This window comes from Periplaneta americana, chromosome 3 (genome assembly GCF_040183065.1).
Source record: "Periplaneta americana isolate PAMFEO1 chromosome 3, P.americana_PAMFEO1_priV1, whole genome shotgun sequence".
NCBI lineage: Eukaryota > Metazoa > Arthropoda > Insecta > Blattodea > Blattidae > Periplaneta > Periplaneta americana.
In genome coordinates, this window is record NC_091119.1 from 149419800 (window position 1) to 149440014 (window position 20215).

General features: G+C 34.4%; 1 protein-coding gene across 3 annotated transcripts in view; it reads right to left on the bottom strand.

Annotated features, from left to right (window-relative positions):
- Window positions 1–20215, bottom strand: part of LOC138696603 (RNA/RNP complex-1-interacting phosphatase) — a 364465-nt gene that overhangs the window by 238437 nt on the left and 105813 nt on the right. For 2 of the 3 annotated variants that reach the window (XM_069821760.1, XM_069821758.1), the window contains exon 3: window positions 1715–1746. The exons of the other annotated variant lie outside the window; for it this stretch is intronic. In XM_069821760.1, the coding sequence (XP_069677861.1) occupies window positions 1715–1746 (32 nt within the window). The remainder of the gene's footprint in view (window positions 1–1714; window positions 1747–20215) is intronic. 3 annotated transcript variants of the gene reach the window in all.

Below are 20215 nucleotides of genomic sequence, written 5' to 3' on the forward strand. Positions count from 1 at the left end.
CTGTCGGACAGTATACCCCAACTCCTGTTATTAACATGGTTATTGGTACTAAATTCCCTTCTAGGTCAGCTGGTGTAATTCCTGATCTTCGCGGGAGAACTTCCAGACATTTGTCCGGCCACTAATGCACCCAATATATGAGAAGCAAATACTCATAAGCTACTCAAATCCAGAGATGATGTTAAAGAAATTTAAAATTTAAGTTTGGAAAAACCGCCCTTTAGTTGAAATTCCAGGAGGGAACATGTTTTGAATGAAATCGCTTTGGAGAAAATATATTTTGTTCAGATCGTGGCATGGACCACAATTACATGACAACTGACAACCACAACAGCACAGACCAACAGACTAATCACAGTCGAGGAGAGCAGTACTGGCTCAAAGGATTTACACCTGTCAATAAATGGATAAATATTCCTACGCATGTTACAAGCAGCGAATGGAAGGATGGTCTAAAATAAACAACTCATATCCTGTACGTGCTTTACCAAGGAGATCTCAAGACGACAACCACTGTCGGAGCTGCCAGAGTGAGACTGAAACTATTGCACACGTCCTGGGTTTTTGCTCTTTCGCTAAGCATTGAGGAATATTCTCACCAACACATAGGCCTAACGTTAACTGCCAACGCTCTAAGAGCAAAACGTTATGTTGTAATATGAGGAGATGCGCGATACCTCTTACGACGGATCATGAAGGAGGATAGACGTGATTGCTTCACCACACACATCTGTAGGTTACATAACTGACTCCACAATAAGAACCGAGGCACTCGAAAACCAGCCAAATGACGTGCATAATGAAAAATGAGTAATCTACGAACCTACCATTCAATACCTCTTAGACAAATACCATCCATCGTCCACAGAAGTCTAATTATTGGAGCAAGGAAACAATACCCAGAATCTTCGTAATACTGTGCAGAAAATTCGGAATGACAAATGAGTTTATTAGTTTAATAGCCATGTCTGCTCTTAAAGGTTCATTGACTATTCTTAAAAATCGTTTATACAATATCTAATTAATCCTAAATTCTTCTTTTCTTGGTGTGCTCTATTAAACTTTACTGCACTATTACTGTAGGCTATTTCGTCCTAATTCATTTTTCTCTAACATGTTTTAGTAATTCATGTTCTTACATATTATTCTTTACTGTCTAAAGTACCTTCAAAATTTGTTTCATATGCATAGCTTGTCGTATACCTTTAACGCTACTATTTATATACTTTTCAAATTATTCATGTTCCCTGTATGTGTCTTTTTTTTTACACTTTGTCTTTTGAGCCATTGTAGTGGAATTTCATAAGTTATTCATAATAATGATAATAATAATAATAATAATAATAATAATAATAATAATAATAATAATAATAATAACAATAATAATAATAATTCCTTTGTTAAGGACATTATAAATACAGAAAATACTTCAATGTCCGAATGTGTATCATAGTACTGTATATGCATCACATGTCATTGGCTAAACGCATTTGGTCCCCATGTTGATCAATAAAATAAATTACTAGTATAAGTAATTTCCATGAGGCATGTAATACAAAACAAAAAGTAGTGTTCTGTACTGTACACTTGAGCATAAAGAATATATTCAATACAATTCCGCCCAATGTCAAGAAAGGTGTCAACATTACATTGACGAAAAATTGGTGGAAATAATTAATAATGTGATAACTATGTGGCAACAGAAAGTACTTACCGCTCATTATCTTCCAGATTATCGCACAGGGTCTGAAATCAAAGAACACATGCGTCATAGTTATTGAAAACTGACTAAAATTTAAATAATTCTCTTGCCTAATGAGGCTATAAATATTCAGATTCTTAAGCCGCATGATGATGCGCATCATAACAAGTTAATTTCTCCTCGGACCCGAGCCATAAAATTACAACGAAAACAGAGACCGTGAGTAAAAGTCGTGGACACGGTAAAATACAAATTAATGCTACGAAACTCTGGCTATGTTTGGCCAGTGGAACGAAGATTACATGTTCGGGTACTCAAAATGAAACACTGGGGTCATAAATAAAAGTGTTCAGTTTTGAACACGCGTACTACTACAAAACACGTCTGTCAAATTGCATACTTTTAAAGAGTGGCTTGTAGGAGCTTACAGAATGGTTGTGTACTACTGCCAGAGTAACCGTGGGTGGCCTTTATACGATGTGGACAGCAATAAATATGAATATTTAAACAGGGAGATTTTTATGCTGGCATCCGTCGCCTCAAACAATATGCCAAAAATTACTAAATGGGCTGAAAGATGATCTACATTGACGACAAACGAAACACTGAATATTAATATTAAAAGATATCCATTCTAATTTATAACGGTGTGTTATTTACACCGAATATGGTACACATAACGGCTAAAGCTGGATAACACTAGGCCTATAGTGTATAATGTAACACGCTACATGGCCAAGTTGTGCAACATATTATAAAATGTTGAAGAAAATGTATTTTTTTTACTTTTTTATTTAACGACGCTGTATCAGCTACGAGATTATTCGAATGGGTTATTTATGAAAGGGCCTAAGTCATTATTTTGTGAAAATGAGTTTGTAATGTAATAACTGCTCTTCATCGATTTAGATATGAAGAGGACTAAGTTTCACACTCTAAATGCTTTGTAGAATTTATGATACAATTTTTATTTCAGCCTTAATTTCAAAATTCCGTCTTATAAGCAGTCTTTCTTTAATTGCTAACAATTTAGTATTCAAGACTTAGGCCCTTTCATAAATAACCCATTCATTTAGCGTCGATAGGATTTGTGATATCGAGATGATATTTGGAGAGATAAGGCCGAGGATTCGCCATAGATTACCTGACATTATTTTGTCTTATGATTGGGGAAAACCTCAGAAAAAACCCAACCAAGTACTCAGCCCAAGTGGAAATCGAACTCACGCCCGAACGCAACTCCGGATCGACAGACAAGCGGCTTAGCCGACTGAGCTACAGTAGCGGCTTATCCATAGTCGTCAAAACTAAAAGATGTTAAAATCAAAACGTTGCATAACATATCAGAACTCCTTCATATTGTAACAACGTGTTGGCAGCTCTTGGCTTGCCTTGGCTTGGCTTGGCTTGGCTTTTCGAGGGCTAGACCAGGAACGAGTCCTTGCACTTAGGTTTGCTTTGACCCATATACTATGATTGTCCAAGTCCAACAGGTGGCCTGAGTGGCATTCGTGAATCCTCAGTCGTGACAGAGTCACGTCCCATCCCCGGACGAGTGGACCGGGACCCTAAGATCTTCTAATGAGTTCTGAAACAAGACCATAAGTTCACCTTCAATAGCAACAGAGTCTGAAACGGATTCATACTTTCGAAAGAGCTATTTCTCAGGATAAAAATTCCATTCGCTTCTAACTCAATTATTTCCCATGAAAGGGAGCTCGTAGTCCAATTTCTTCCGAAATGTATGAATCTTTTTCATACTCAGTTATGACCGGAAGATAAAGTAACGGGTTTTATTTCGGAACTATTCATTTTGATACCACGAACTCAACAGAATAGTTATTACAAATTATTTGACACACAGCATAGCTTCGAAGATAAATATCGTTAAGGACTGATCAACGGTTATTCTGCGTACCTATCTTTGTCTTTCGATTTCTAACGACGGTGTCCTATATCAGGCAGCCACCACCACCACCGCCACTTCGGCGGGTAATAGCGCAGTGTAGAAGGGTTGAATGCTCTCCAAATGGAAGCGGGCAATTAAGTGAGATCTTCACAAAGGTAATGAGACCGCGAGTTAATGTCGGAGGAGTGTGGCAATATGAGCTCCGTCACTCAACACTACTAAGAGCTGAGTCCTGCTTGTACAGATGTAATCAATCACAGCATGACAAGCGCTACAGTCCCTTCCACTTACACGTACACACCAAGTATCTTCAGCGGGGAAACAAAACCCCTGTTTGCAGTAAATCATACTCTGCACTATAAATATGCGTATGCCGGAGGTTCGTGATTCTGCAGCGTGAAGTCGTCATAATCACTAATCAGTGTCAGGACATGTAGGCTATTCAAATATAAATAACGGAATAAGCACGCAAATATAGACATAAACTTACTAATGCGTGCATTATAAATATGCCATTAATATTCACACAACTATAACAGACTAGACATAGATATCTGCTGTTTCGATATGGAATTACAGTTATTAGACCTATGAATCTCCATCGGTGAACATTCAACGTCTGTCGCTGAAGAATGTTTTGTACTATAAAAAGTCATTACTAATGACCAGGCTTAGGCTTCGGGACACTTTAGCAACCAATGTACGCACAACTTGACTATAGAGGTCCTTAAACATAGTAGACAGACATATTGTGAATGTAAACAATGATGTCAATGTGCTGCGTTATACACTGTGTCCACAGAAACACTCCGTGATTATAAACTGCTATAATTTTGTAGCTATGCGTAGTACGAAATTCTAACCGGTGTCATTAGAAAGATCAGCTCAAAGAATTTCAGGGGATGGATAATTGTAACTGTTGGCGGAAAACAATAGGTGTACTGTCTATTGTAATTGGGGCTTCGCCCTGTTAAATAAATAAATAAATAAATAAATAAATAAATAAATAAATAAATAAATAAATAAATAAATAAATAAATAAATAAATAAGTAAATAAATAAATAAATAAGTAAATAAGTAAATAAATAAATAAATAAATAAGAAAAAAAGACGCTGTTCCCGCTCTTTCGATTGTCATTGTGACATTTCTGGATAGAAGCAAATTATGTTAAATGATGTGAATGTTTACATTTCAACTCAGTATAAATAATGCAGCATTTAGAGAGTTATGGCAAACCCACACAAATATAGTTGGTGTGTATTGTATCACCTCAGAATGTTCTTGTCAGTAGGTGCTGCGTGCTGGAACTCCCGTCTGAAGGCACGCTGAACTCTCACTACACTCCGTGTGTTATGGTATTCCAATACGTCCCTGTGGGTTCGCCATAATTCTCTAAATGCTGTAGAACTCACACTGAGTTGAAATATAGGCTTAAACATTTACACCATTTAACACAATTTGCTTCAATCCAACAATGCCATAATGACAAGCGAAAGCGTGGGAACAGTTTTTTTTTTTTTCCTTATGATGACATCTATTGTTTTCCACCAACAATTACAATTATACATCCCCTGAAATTTTTTGAGCTGTTCTTTCTAAAGACACAGGTATTACTTTCTTAATACGCATAGTTTCAAAATTATAGCAGTTTGTAATCACGGAATGTTTCTGTGGACACTTTATATTCTGCTGTTAATAGTACAATCTACTGACAGTGAAAAATGAATTAAGATACATAAGTTTTCATGTCCCTCGGCGACGTTAAAGGCGTTAGCGTTACAATGAACAACCATGTACATACTTGCAACTAGTTCGAAAAAACTATTCACTATGAATTGAAAATGCATTGTGAAGGCTTGAGTTCATTTCGTAGGAAGAGACGAAAGAATACTGTACCTCTGATCACGAACCGGATTGTACAATGACGCACAGGTAAACAAAACTCCACGCGCCACCTCACTCCATCCGTACTCCGTTGCACTGTAACTTCACTTCATTCTTAAGTTGTCTCGGATCCTAAACCTGCTAATGACGCATAACAAATGGAAGAGTAACGCATTCAATTTTGCGTGTCAAATACTAAATAATGAAGTGCCGGATACAAATCTCGGGACAATCTGATCGGGGTTTCTACCGGTATAATGTTTTGAAAGACTCTACTCTCTGTTTCTGGCTACAATGTTGCAAGCATCGGTCAGTGGCTTCAAATTAGTGGTTTTTTAATTAAATTTACACGAAAACCGTCCACACTACTGAAATGCGTCAAAGGCATGAACGATTCTTTATTAGATTTTCTATCGATATGGACAAAAATCCCGATCCTAATCGCAATAGTTACCGAATAAGAGGGTGTTGAACAGTTGGCGAAAAAAAAAAAAAAAACTTTTTTTTCTGAGAAATCTATGGACCTTCCACCAATATGGTATTACACTTTTTTGTTACACACAACATGAACTATTCGCTCTCAAAATATGCAGGGTTATTTCACTTCCACCATGTATAGCCTCCACATATTTACTTACATTTGATATATATGAAGTGAAACTATTCTTCGACATTATTAATTCTAAAGTATAATTTTATATTAGTATTTGAAGAACGTGTCATCAAAAACGTTATTCAATACAATGATTTATTACGACAACTCACGCAAGCGCGTTTAAAATCTTTCATATCTATGATAATTTCCAAAACTTTAATGCACTTATGTAACTTCTTTCACATACGTGGAGCTTCGCTGCATTATTCATGACGATATTTCGCCTGACGTTATAAAGTAGGCAAACGGCCATTATTTACACTCCATGAATCCTGAATGCTTTCTAATATTGAATATTACTTCACACTTCGTCACCTATCGATTCATACCCGCATTAAACATCCATTCATTGCAACAGAGCTCACTTATATCATCTCAAGTGTTCAAACATGACTCCATTCTGGCACTACAGTGACTGCAGTTTCAAAACAGTTGGAAATTAATTCCTCTAGAATTTGTAATGGTTATATAACACAAAAATATTTTTTCAATTGTATACTGGTTGTTGCGTGGAAATCACTTTCGTGGATTCAAATATCTCCCACAATTCTGCAGTTGACCTTTGTCAACGTGATATCCTGTACAATCTAAAGATAATTCCAAGCCCGAAAGCGGGTCTCGCCAACTGCACATTCCGACTAGCACAGATTCATAGGCATGATCATTACACAGAAAGAGAGCTTTAATCTGGTTCACCAGCTCCAAATAGTATCACTAAAGTTTTCAGGCCATTCTGTGCCATAATTGTAAGAAATAAAATTGTATGAAATAAAGAGAGGTAAGTGAAATCAATAATATTAGTTTAACGATTTTTGTGAAGTTGAGGTAAATGGGGAGTCCCTCACTCTCCGACATTATCAACTACAAGTAGGAATTACTCACAAATGGCTTTTACAGAACCCAGAAGTTCATTGCCGCCCTCACATAAGACCGCAGTCGGTTCCTATCCCGAGCAAGATTAAGGGGTTAGGTACAGCTTAAAGCAATAAAATTCTGGAAATATTCAACATTTCTTTCCTCCATTACTATATCTTGTACAATAATAAAAATTAGTATGTGTAAAACACTGTCCTTTTGTTATGAAAAAATATTTTCACAATAAAAAAAAAAATTATTTACTTTTTTTTTTTTTTTTTTTTTTTTTTTTTTCAAAATTCAGCTTACAGTGCAGTGGCGAAGCGTTTCCCACATAACTCAAAAACTATCCAACATTATGTGGTGAAATTGTTTGTATGTATTTATGCGTGTCATATCTACAATATGATGCAAGATCACTTCTCTACCTTTGATAGATTGTATGATAAAAAATTATCAAATATCAATATTTTCTTCTAACATAATATAAAAAAAATATTATTTATTAAGGAATGTAGTTGAAAGAGCATGATATTGTAAACATGAGTTACAGCAATAAAATAAAAGAGAGAAAACATGAAAAATTTACCAAGTTTATGAGCTATGAAGGAATCGCTTCATCACTGCACAGTGAACTGCTAACATTTTGAATTTTGAAAAAAAAAAAAATATATATATATATATATATTTTTTAAATCGTAAAAGTATTTTTTTTTTCATATAAAAGGACAGTATTTTACACACACCAATTTTCATACAGTAATGGAGGAAAAAAATGTTGAATATTTCCAAAAATTTTACTGTTGTAAGCTGTACCTAACCCCTTAATTCAGTCCCTGCCATTATATCCCAACTCCCTCAAGTCCATTTTAATAGTCTAATTCTTCTTCTTCCGATTCTGAATGGTTTTGTTCACGTGTAATCACGTAAGTTCTCGAGTAACTCTAATTTATCAATTGCTAGGTACTGAAGAAACTACAATTGTAATCTGAATGAAAGACATTATATTTCCGTGGTTTGTCTATGAATTTAGCAGTATTTCGTACATCAGATTTCGAAAAAAAAAATGATTATATTACATAAATCTAACTAATACCAATTCAAAATAGCACACTCACCAAGAACAATCTAACTGATGGGTCTAATTCAGTGCCAGTAATCGACTGAAACTGACTGATTCGTGAGATCATGTCAACCGCTGATCCTTCATAAGTGACGATTATTATTACTTATTTTTAAATAGTTTTTAGAAAACCCGGAGGTTTATTGCCGCCCTAACATAAGCCCGCCATCGGTCTCTATTCTGAGCAAGACTAATCCAGTCTCTACCATTATACCTCAACTCCCTCAAATCCCTTTTAATATTACACTATCTTCCCATCTATGTCTCGGCCTCCCCAAAGGTCTTTCCCCCCTCAGATCTCTCAACTAACACTCTATATGCATTTCTGGATTCACCCATACGTGCTAAATGTCCTGCTCATCTCAAACGTCTGGATTTAATGTTCCTAATAATGTTAGGTGAAGAATAAAATGGGTGTAGTTCTGCGTTGTGTAAAATTCTCCATTCTCTTGTAACTTCATCCCTCTTTGCCCCAAATATTTTTTCCAAGCACCTTATTCTCGAACATCCTTAACTTTAGTTCCCTTTTCAAGTGAGAGTTCAAGTTTCACAACCATACAGAACAGTCGGTAATATAACTGTTTCATAAATTCTAACTTTTAGTTTTTTTGAGAGCAGACTGGATGACAAAAGGTTCTCAACCAAATAACAGGTATTTTCCATATTTATTCTGCGTTTAATTTATTCTCAAGTGTAATTTATATTTGTTACTGTTGCTCCAATATATTTGAATTTTTCCTCTTCTTCAAAGAATACATTTTCAATTTCTATACTTCCATTTCGTACTATGTTCTGGTCACGAGATATAATCATATACTTTGTCTTTTCGGAATTTACTTCCAAATCTATCTCTTTACTTGCTTCAAGTAAAATTCCCGTGTTTTCCCTAATAATTTGTGAATTTTCTTCTAACGTATTCACGTTATCCGCATAAACAAAGAGCTGATGTAACCCTTTCAGTTCCCAACCTTATATTCTAGAGCAAAGTTAAAAAGTAAAGGTGATAGTGCATCTCCTTGCTTTAGTCCGCAGTGAATTGGAAAAGCATCAGATAGAAACTAGCCTATACGGATTCTGCTGTATGTTTCACTGAGACACATTTTAATTAATCGAATAGCTTTTTGGGAATATCAAATTAAATAAGAATATCATATAATACTTATCTCCTAACCGAGTCGTATGTCTTTTTGAAATCTATGAATAACTGATGTATTGTGTCATCATGACATGAATATCTCGTATTACAATTTGAGAACAATCTCTCAGGCTTTTACTGAATCTTTTTGGTTAGAGGGACCAAAGCGGTCTTACAAGATAACCTTTTACATCACATGGAAACCTTTTTTGAATAGTTTTCTTTAGCTTCTCCAGGTCTCATGGTCGATCCTGGTAGACTCTACTTCAAATAGCCCCACAAAAAATAAATCGTATGATTGTGATTTGAAATCAGGAGATTTTGGGGACCATTCAATTCATCCTTCTTATTCCATAGTGATAAATTGATACACTGAAGCATTTCTCTTTGTTATGTTCACCTGGATCGTTAAATTTGTGAAAATGTTCACGAAATTATATTTTATAAATGCTAAAAAATATGATTTTGTGCATTCTGATAGTACCTGAAGAATCCAAAAATGGGTAAAATATGTACATGACACCATTAAAAAAAGGAATATATCTTGACACTCTTTATAAATGAAGAACTTGGTTCTCAAAACATTCTTTTTTTACTCTCTATAACTTTCGTATATAGAGTTTCTTGAGAAATTAAAAATAGAAAAGCTGCGAGCACTGTTGAATTCTTTTTACCCACCTTGTATATAACAGACCGATCAATTAATCTTTATCTATACCTCATTATAGTTAGAATAGACTTATTTACAATTGAAATAAATACACATATACACACTAGGTTCAAAAAGTTCCCGGAATTTGCTACCATCATAGAAACAACGTACCTTAAACACTATTCTACAGCATTCCCTTCAAAATAGTTGCCTTCCGCAACAACACACTTTTGCCAACGCGTGTAGAGTTCATGGAAGCAGGCCTGGAAGTCATTTTGTGAAACCCGTCTTAGTGCTCTCGTCGCGTTTGCGATAACCTCTTCAGCATTGAATCTCCGTCCTTTCAGATGACTTTTCAGACGGGGAAACAGAAAGTAATCAGGTGGTGAGAGATCAGGAGAGTATGGTGGGTGATCCAAAGCAGTTATGTTGTGCCTGGCAAGAAAATTCTTTACAATAATTGCGCGATGAGCAGGTGCATTGTCATGCATAAGGAACCAGTTGTTTTCTACCCACTTTTCTGGACGTTTCCTTCTCACTGCGTCCCAGAGGCGACGGAGGGTTTCTACGTACAATTCTTTCGTTACAGTACGACCTTCTGGAATGAACTCATGGTGCATGAGACCCTGAGAGTCGAAGAAAACTTCCAACATAACTTTGCTTTAAGTGTGCTTAAATGCGACAGGCTCATGTCAGTAGATTTACTGGCATGTAAAAGAACTCCTGCGGGACAAAATTCCGGCACATCCGGCGATGCTGATATAACCTCTGCAGTTGCGAGCGTTGTTAAATAAAACATAACATTTAAAATAACTTTGCCTTTGGAAGTGTCCCTAGGAAATTTTTGCTTCCGAGGAGATGTTTTCGATTTCCACTCAGATGACTGTCGTTTAGGGACTGGGTCGTACAAGTAGCACCAGTTTCATTTTGTTTAAGAAATCACCATCTTCATCAGCCATACTGATCATGTCCCCAGCAAAACACAGAACTTGATGTTTGTACTTTGCTCTGTGGACATAATTACAAAATGCGACGAACAAACAAAACACTATGATAAACAATTGCCTACAACTCAAAACCAATAATTGCCATTATCAGCAAACTTTAAGGAAATGACATCATGAATGTTACCAACAAAACAAATGTATAATATCCCTTGTTATATATTAATACGAAAAATGGTAGTAAAATTCCGGGAACTTTTTGAACCTAGTAGTATAATAAAAGATAACACAAAAGCACAATGCAGTAGGGCTAATAATAATAATAATAATAATAATAATAATAATAATAATAATAATAATAATAATACTATAATAATAGTACTATAATAATAATAATAATAAAATACAGTAATACAATATACATATACAATAATTATTGTATTAAAATAAATTATGACTGGGACACACCCAAAAAAGCAATAATAATAAAATACCTAGTAGGACTATATTTATTTCAGTCAATCACAATTCATGTAGCAGCATGTGGGTCTAGATATACACTGCATGTTTTTTGACGGTTATTCAACAATGTTTTATCACTTACTAGATTACTTAGCGTCAATGGAATTGGTGATATCGAGATGATATTTAACTAAATAAAGTAGAAGTTTCTCCATTAGATTACTTGACACTAGCTTTATAGTGGGGAAAACCTCGGACAAAAATCAACCAGGTAATCAATCCAAGTGGGAATCAAACCGACTCTCGAGCGCAGCTCTGAATCAGTAGAAAGACGTATCTACCGCCTGAGCTACGCCGGTGGCTAGCTGCATGCTATTCACTTTTTAGTAGTGATGTGGAATTTAATCGATTAATCGATCAATTTCTGTTGTAAGATTAATCGATCAAAAATATTTAATCGCATAATAGAGTCGATTAAAATTAATCGGTTGGAGTTGATATTAATTATTATTTTGTTAATACAAACTCATACTAAAAATTCAGACAATATTCCTCTCTCGGAAAATGCTTACTTAAAAGCACAATAGTACTGTTATTTTCTAACTGCAAAGTAGGTAGCGTAGGGAAAATTTTTGCACAAACACTTCAAAAATAGATGGAGATATGAGGACAGTGACCTAGTCTACCTCTATTGAAAGTTGAAACACAATGCGAAACCTTTATTAAGGGTATGTGTACGTGAACGACCACAAATATTATCAGAAAATGCAGGTTCTAAATTTCTAAAATTTTATAAGAAAGTGAAATCACAATTGAACAAAAATTACAAGATACCACAACAAGACTTATTAGAACTTAAATATCTGATAAAAGTTTAAAAAGATTACCAATAATATTTTTTTAGAATTCACTTTTTACTTTAAACTAAATGTTTCAAAATTTGACAATTTTCACACATTATTTCATAACTCCACAACCATTAGAGATAGAATTCTGAAATGTTGTATACAGATTTAACATTCATTTATGCAAAAGGTAGACTACAATAATGCCCCTTTCATTGAATATAGAAAAATTAGGTCACGAAACATTATGTAATTTTTAATATATATTATATAGGACAAATAAAGAATTAATTGTATTAAAATAAACAACTCTACATGTCTGAGAGTAGTCTACTTTTCAGAAATAAGCGTTCATTACATGCAGGAAAAATATTAAAGATGTCAGAGAGAGAATAACAAAGGTATGGTTACCAAATAATGTAACTGCAGATTTTTTTTTCATACTATGATAGAACTGGTTTGAAAAATATTAGTAACCTTTTTTATATTTTTATCAGATATTTAAGTTCTAGTAAGTCTTGTTGCGGTACCTTGTAATTTTTGTCCAATTGTGAGTTCATTTTCTTATAAAATTTTAGACATTTAGAGCCTGCAATTTCTGATAATATTTGTGATCGTTCACTTACTTATACCCTTAAATTTTGTGGTTTTCCAAGAAAACTTCCACCTTGTTAACAACTCATCTTCCTAACATATGAAATACATGCTTTTCTGGGATTCGTCCCCCTCATCCCTTATAAAATAGCCATGTCTACACTGTGTGCAAGTGAGAGCGTAACTATCTTCTTCTCTTTCTAATATCTGTTAATTCGATTACAATAGGGTCGAAGCAATATTAACTAGGTGAGTCTTCATACTTTTTGTTATTTTTATGTTTTTCTAAAAAATTTCCGGAGAAATTGACACAATAAATTATAAGCCTCATAATAAATATGTTAGTCAGTAATTAAAATAGTTGTTTTGTAATATAACGAGTCATTAAGTCATGTTTTATTTAACGACGCTCGCAACTGCAGAGGTTATATCAGCGTCGCCGGATGTGCCGGAATTTTGTCCCGCTGGAGTTCTTTTACATGCCAGTAAATCTACTGACATGAGCCTGTCGCATTTAAGCACACTTAAATGCCATCGACCTAGCCTGGGATCGAACCCGCAATCTTGGGCATAGAAGGCCAGTGCTATACCAACTCGCCAACCAGGTCGACTAATGTAACGATACAATATATACAGATATACAGCATTTAATACTTATGCTTATCACCGAACACAAGTTAAATTTAACAATAATTGTGTATTACAGTATATTAAAACATTTTTTTCAAATCGATCAAAACTCGATTAATCTATCGATTAAATTCAAATAGTTAATCGATTAAATATTTTGATCAACAGCACTACTTTTTAGAGCAAGTTGAAAGCTGCCATAGAGTCATAATGTTTATCTTGGTTTATATATCGTTTGCAGTTATACACAAATGGTAGTAGAGCAGACAATCTGTCAAAAGCCAACTGTAAGTTGTGTTCGGTTTTAACACAATATGAAGTAATTGATAGCTTTCACTGGGTTCCGTTATTTGTTATCCTTTATGTGTCTGGGAATGGGGATACAAAACGGATCAATTAAATTTTAGTTCTTTTATGTTGTTCTTATATCAACTTCAATATTTTGTTTGGGTTAATTGAATTCCTGACGAGTTCAGTGCCACGATCTTATGAAAACAACGAGACCAGCAGACTGGCATCTCTCTCTACATTTCTCTCTTAATGCAGTTTTGTTTTCTTTATGCTTGACGTCTTGTGAAGTTGGAATGGGTCGCTTTTCTCAATTTATCCTTTTGCTCCCAGTATTCTGAAAGATTTCTCCAGAAAAGAATGTTCCTAGTTCAGTCTCACACTGGAATTAATTGAAATCACATGTATGTTACTCGCTTCGACCATTTAATTACCAACTTATGTTATTTAAGTCTATAACTTTTGCTTAAGTGGTTTCGACGTAGTTAAACGAGAAATATTTTTCTTTCAACTGTTTCTGTTCTTTAGCATTTCTTATTCTCTTTCAGTATGTTACAATAAAAAGGAACAGTGATTCAGATATAAAAACGTCAAACATTGCAAGTCGTATATGAAAGTTTTTTTTTTTATTTATTTAAAAAAAAACATCAACGTAATATAAAACATTACGTGCTTATAGAATTCTTCTTCTTGGTTATGGAGACCAAAGCAATTAAGATTTGGAATATAACATAACATGTTCCATTCTTCCAATACTTTAATAACTTTTCTACTTGTTAACGAAGACAAACCAGATGCGTCACACCTTACACTGCAGTATTGGCAGATCGACTCGCGCATAATAATATTTAACACATGTACAGTAGAGTCTCGTTAATCTGAACTAATTGGGACCAAGATCTATTCGGATTACAAGATTTTCGGATTAACCGAATTATTTCCTGTAATGCAATGCATGCTTTTCACGAGCGCTGAGAGACTGTGGTGGGAGTACCTGTTGCTATTTTTAGAACAATCAACAGGTTCACTTCATTACGACAACAGAAAATTACTGATTTTATGAGCATGACAGATGTGTAAATTATGTACACAAAACACTAATTGTTGTAAGTACCCTTGAATGTACCATTTTTCATAATTTTTTTTAAGTTAAAGAAATTGAGTGAATTTATACATTTTTTTTCTTTTCGCTACTTTGTACTATTACAATAAATTTGTTTTTTTTATATATATAATTTTGTTCGGATTAACCAGATTTTCGGATTAGCGTAGTTCGAATTAACGAGACTCTACTGTACTTTAACAGTTTGATAAAAAAGGCTGCCAAAATTCAGATTTTATTGTTTTTTTTTTTTTTAGATTTTTTATCTTACAGTTCGTATTGGCTGAGACTTTTTTTATTTAAATATTTATTCACAATACTTGCTCGTGCATACATCTTCTCAAATGGAGTTTGGGACTGAAGGTTTTTAGTTAGCACTAAAGGCCTATAAAATACGTGCATTGTATGCTATTCTTTTTAACAGTAAAGTCCTCTTGAAATGGAGATAATTCACGATGCTTTCCAATGTTCTCGTAGGATTTCTACTTCTAGCCCCACTTTCACTAGTGCTACTCTTTTTAAGTAAAGTGCAATGGTACTAAATTCACAAAACAATGCTCTATCAATAGAGTTATATATAGTCAATCCAGAGACATGTACGAAAATTAACTTACGGTGTACGCAAATGTAAAAGCGCAAGCTTTGAAACGACGGTCTTGAGTTCCAATTCCATCTATCTTATTAATTTCATCATTGTCTCGGATAAATCGCAATATAGCGAACGCCAGTAGGGGAAGTTATCCCCACCCACATGAAATGTGCATTCGACACAACATACGCCTATCACGTAGAGTGTCTGGTGAGCTAGTAGGGGAAAAGTGGAAAGGGGTCGTGGGCGGAGCTTAGCGTTCGCTGTATTACGATTTTACCCCATGTTATTTCAGATCGAGAAAGTTAACAAAATAGATTAAGATAAAACCCCAAAAGAATTAGAAAACCCTCGATTCATACATGTTGGTGGCATTAACTCCCTTTAAATCATCCCGAGCAAGGAACAGTTTTCAAGTTATTTCACTTGGTTTTTATCTATATATAGTTGGTACATTGCAGGATGTGAATTTTATTATACAGAAGCAAAAGTTTGGTGTAAGCATAGACGTAACTTAATGAGAAATAATGTATAGGAATCAGAACTGCCAGAAATATTAACACATGTAAAAAGAGTTATACACTATAATTAGAACAAATCCGATAAAATTACGAACAAATTAATATGTAATTGACAAATAAAACGCAACATTTAGAACGAATGCACCAAATTTGACGTATAGTAATCGTTCTAGATTATGGACTACGAGAACGGCGCGATGCAGGAAGACTCAAACAGCCTGAAAAATCCATTCAATCACAAGATAGAACAGGCATAGTGAGAGATGATCAACAACAGAGTCATTTTCCGGCATTAAAAGTACAAGGAACTAAGCTGCTCGACCAAATCTGCTTACAGTATCAGAAGTAATGCCAAACAGAATTTAAAAAAAAAAATGTTATTGACTCGGTAACAATCTATTCCTCTCCATTAATGATTCCAACAACAGTATTACTGGAGAACCAATAGAAATTGATTATTTCTTACATATATGTTTCTTGTTCTTTTCTTGTAGAGTATTACAAGTACGAGTCATACTGAAAGTCGTGAGCAACCCATGGTCACAAATCTTAATTTTTATTTTTTAGACAACTCAGGTACATCATCTTAATCTACAGACTTTTCTGTCACTTTTCAACAGTCTCCATTTCTATGCACACATTTTTCGACTCATGAAAAAGAATCGTGTTGTCCAACACCAATTTGAATATTATACTCTTATAATATTATACTCTTCTCTTTATTCGAAACTATCAATAATCGCTTGAACTATCGATTGTATTGGAAACAATCTGACTATCGATATCAATAGTTTAAGTCATATCATCGATAATATTGACAGTTCTATCGACTGTCGTCCATCAGTAGTCCAGAAAGCTTGGAAGCTCCACGTCTTTATAAAATACCTCCAGTATGCCATAATGACACGCATGCAGTCCTAGATAGACAATTCACTATAAAAAGAACCGCGGACACTTCATGAGTTCTGCTAGCTGTGTTTTAAGGCGAACTAACCGAACTGAGTGTACTGTTGCACATTTTACCACACAGATATTCTACACGTAAACCAAAATTTATAACCGAGTCTGGAGCCCATCATCAAGCTTGCAGACAGAGACAGAGACTGCATCCTCCCTCCCAGGAAATGAAGACATCGCACTCTTACCTGGACTAACCCGACTAATGTGTAGTTTAGTTTAGATTACTAACATTAGCAATTTTAACGCATTCATCCTTTCTTTAACGCAATTTAACAAAAACTACTAATGTCTTTATCATCATAACATCTCACATTTAGGCACGAACTAGCAAGTTGAAAGGGAAATCCTCCAAACTCCATACACAGAGAAGAACGTGCGCTGCAAGGCAAGTAACCCACGGGGAATGTAATCTCTTCTTAACATAACACACAATTGCCTTCCCCAATTAAGAGGAAATTTCCATCCAACTATACACCTCCAGATAATGGACCCTTGCTGCTCCATTTTAGTGGGCATCTACATGTCTATAGCCAATACTGTATATTTAAATATTTACATCTACAGCTCAATGTATTAAAAAAATCCGTGTTTCCAAGATGACAAGCACTGCCTAATAATTATACGTTTTACATGTTGCTTAAAAATTCATTTCTTTATCATGATACAAATTTTGTAGTTTATTTAGCTGAACTGCCATTTCGCGGCCATCGTGAAGTTCTGACATTGTTTCGTTGACAGTTTGGTTGGTATGACGTCACACGAGACGTGCTTTCGATAAACACAGAAGCATGAAGTTTACTTACTTACGGCTTTTAAGGAACCCGCCCTCACATAAGCCTGCCATTGGTCCCTATCCTCAGCATCCAGTTTCTATCAACAAATCCCACCTCTATCAAATCCATTTTAATATTATCCTTCCATCTACGTCTCGGCCTCCCCAAAGGTCTTTTTCCCTCCAAACTCCCAACTAACACTCTATACGCATTTCTGGATTCGCCCATAAGTGCTACACGCCCTGCCCATCTCAAACGTCTGGATTTAATGTTCCTAATTATGTCAGGTGAAGAATACAGAGATTAGTTTCTGAAAAAAAAAATGGGCGGAAGAAAGTACCAGAATACAGTAATACACTAAAATGAATATATAGTCCATATATATATATATATGTCATTTAAATTAAAAATAACTTTCACATTTTACTTCCAAAAGCATATTCTTTAAAATATATTAAGCATAATTTTGATATTGGCTTTAAAATTTTCAAGATAGAGTTCATTTTAAGAATGAATTTTACAGATATTTTTATAAAAATATGCAGGGATATTTTTTAAATGCAACAAAATAAATTTCTATTCCTCAGAAAAGTTTTCCAATAGTCTAAAGAATGTGTTTCGAATATCATGCATTTAATATTAACAGTTCCGAAGATATCAATCTTTTAGTTAAAAAAAAAAGTTACGGGAAATTGCAGTCAAAGTTCAGTGTTTTTAAAAAACCCTGTGCACCAGAACTTCAAAAATGGCATCACAAGAACTTAAAACAAGGTCATAAATACGCATTAAATGTTATGCAATATATTTTGTGCGAGATCGTGCGTATTTGCTTGTTTTCCGCACAGAACCAATACGCGGTAAGTGTGAAATACCACATTCAGTATTCCCAACGTAACACACATAACAATTTCCCTCTTCTTACCGCTTAAGCGCGACATTCATTTTACTGCTTTAGGCTTTTAACATATTATTTTTAGAGACGTTTAACATAGTAATAATTATAAATTGGAAACTTACCACTGCAATTTCACCTAAATTGCAATGTTAATTATTGTTTTTAAATATTTGCAAAAATTAAGTAAAGTCTACTACTCCACGAAACTTATTGCATTCCTGATACAAGTAACATTAAGGAAGCCGTGAAAAAATCAACAAGATTCCAGATGCCGATGTTATTACTGCAATATGTTATATAAATAATATTGTTAAAATATTAAAGTGAAAAATAAATCATTACATAACCCTGTTTTAAGTTCGCATTTATAGACTGGGGGAAAAAAAAGACAGACGTATATCACGGCCTGCTGGAGTATAGAGTAAACACAGAAAACATTTTATAGCAACAATGTTGAAGAAAGATATTTTGGTTTTCCGAAGTTGCCGTCATTAAACAGAAACCAACATGGAGATTTCATTGCAACTAATTAGAAATTCGTCTTTCAGGTATGTAATAAACGATCTTCGCACAAAATAATGTACGATACACGAGCGGTATGTTTGTTTTCATGTTCTCGGAAATTAAAAAAGCTCAACTACGTTTCGCTTTTTCAATCTTTTCCTCGACCCTGAAAACGTCAACATACCGCTCTTGTAATGTATATTACTATTTCCCATACAAAAGATTATTTTAAAACTTCTTTTTTATATATAATGTACCGGTACTGGTTTTCCACCATATTTAACAATCCACCATATTTCCACCACAATATTTAACAATTCTTTCCCCCTTGAAAACCCTTTGCACCAGAGCTTTAATAACAGCGTCGCAACAGCTAAGGGCATAAATGCGTATTAAATTTTATGTGATATATGTTTCACATATCAAAGCGCATTTTAAAGCGATTTCTTTCTTTTTTAATTCACTGGTTTTTTCCACCACATTAAAAACCATCCTCTCCTCTTAATCCAACATAAGACGAACACAAAATAAAGAACATGCTCTCAATTTTCGAGTTGGAATGAAACTTATCACAATTCTAACAGTGGTATTAACATTATTAAAGAATGGCTGGATGCTCACTTACTTTCTTTGAACGTTTCTAAAACAAAATTAATACCATTTTCATTAACATCACATGGCCTGAACAACTAAAAATAAATAATAATAAAAGTATAACAATACATGATTGTAACCTACCTACTTGCTCATGTAACGCTGTGAGTATATCCTCACAAGTTAAATATTTAGGCATTATTATTGACCAACATTTAAAATGGGACAAGCATATCTCCTTCCTGTGTAACAGATTGCGTAAAACAATCCACAAATTTTCCATTCTACACTCTTATTTACCTGTTTATGTTCTGCGTACTGTGTACTTAGCTCTGTTTCAATCAATAATTCAGTATGGTATATTAGGTTGGGGAGGAATGGCAAAATCGACTCTCCATCCTTTAAATTTGCTCCAAAAAAGAATTATCAAAATTTGTCTATATAAACCTTTTGATTACCCAACAAAATTAATTTTTCGGGAATCTGGTGTATCAAATCTAGAACAAATTTATAAACAAACATTGCTGATTTACTTCCAGAAAAATCACAATAAATTTTAATTTGACCCTCATGAATACTATACGAGACAAAACTACA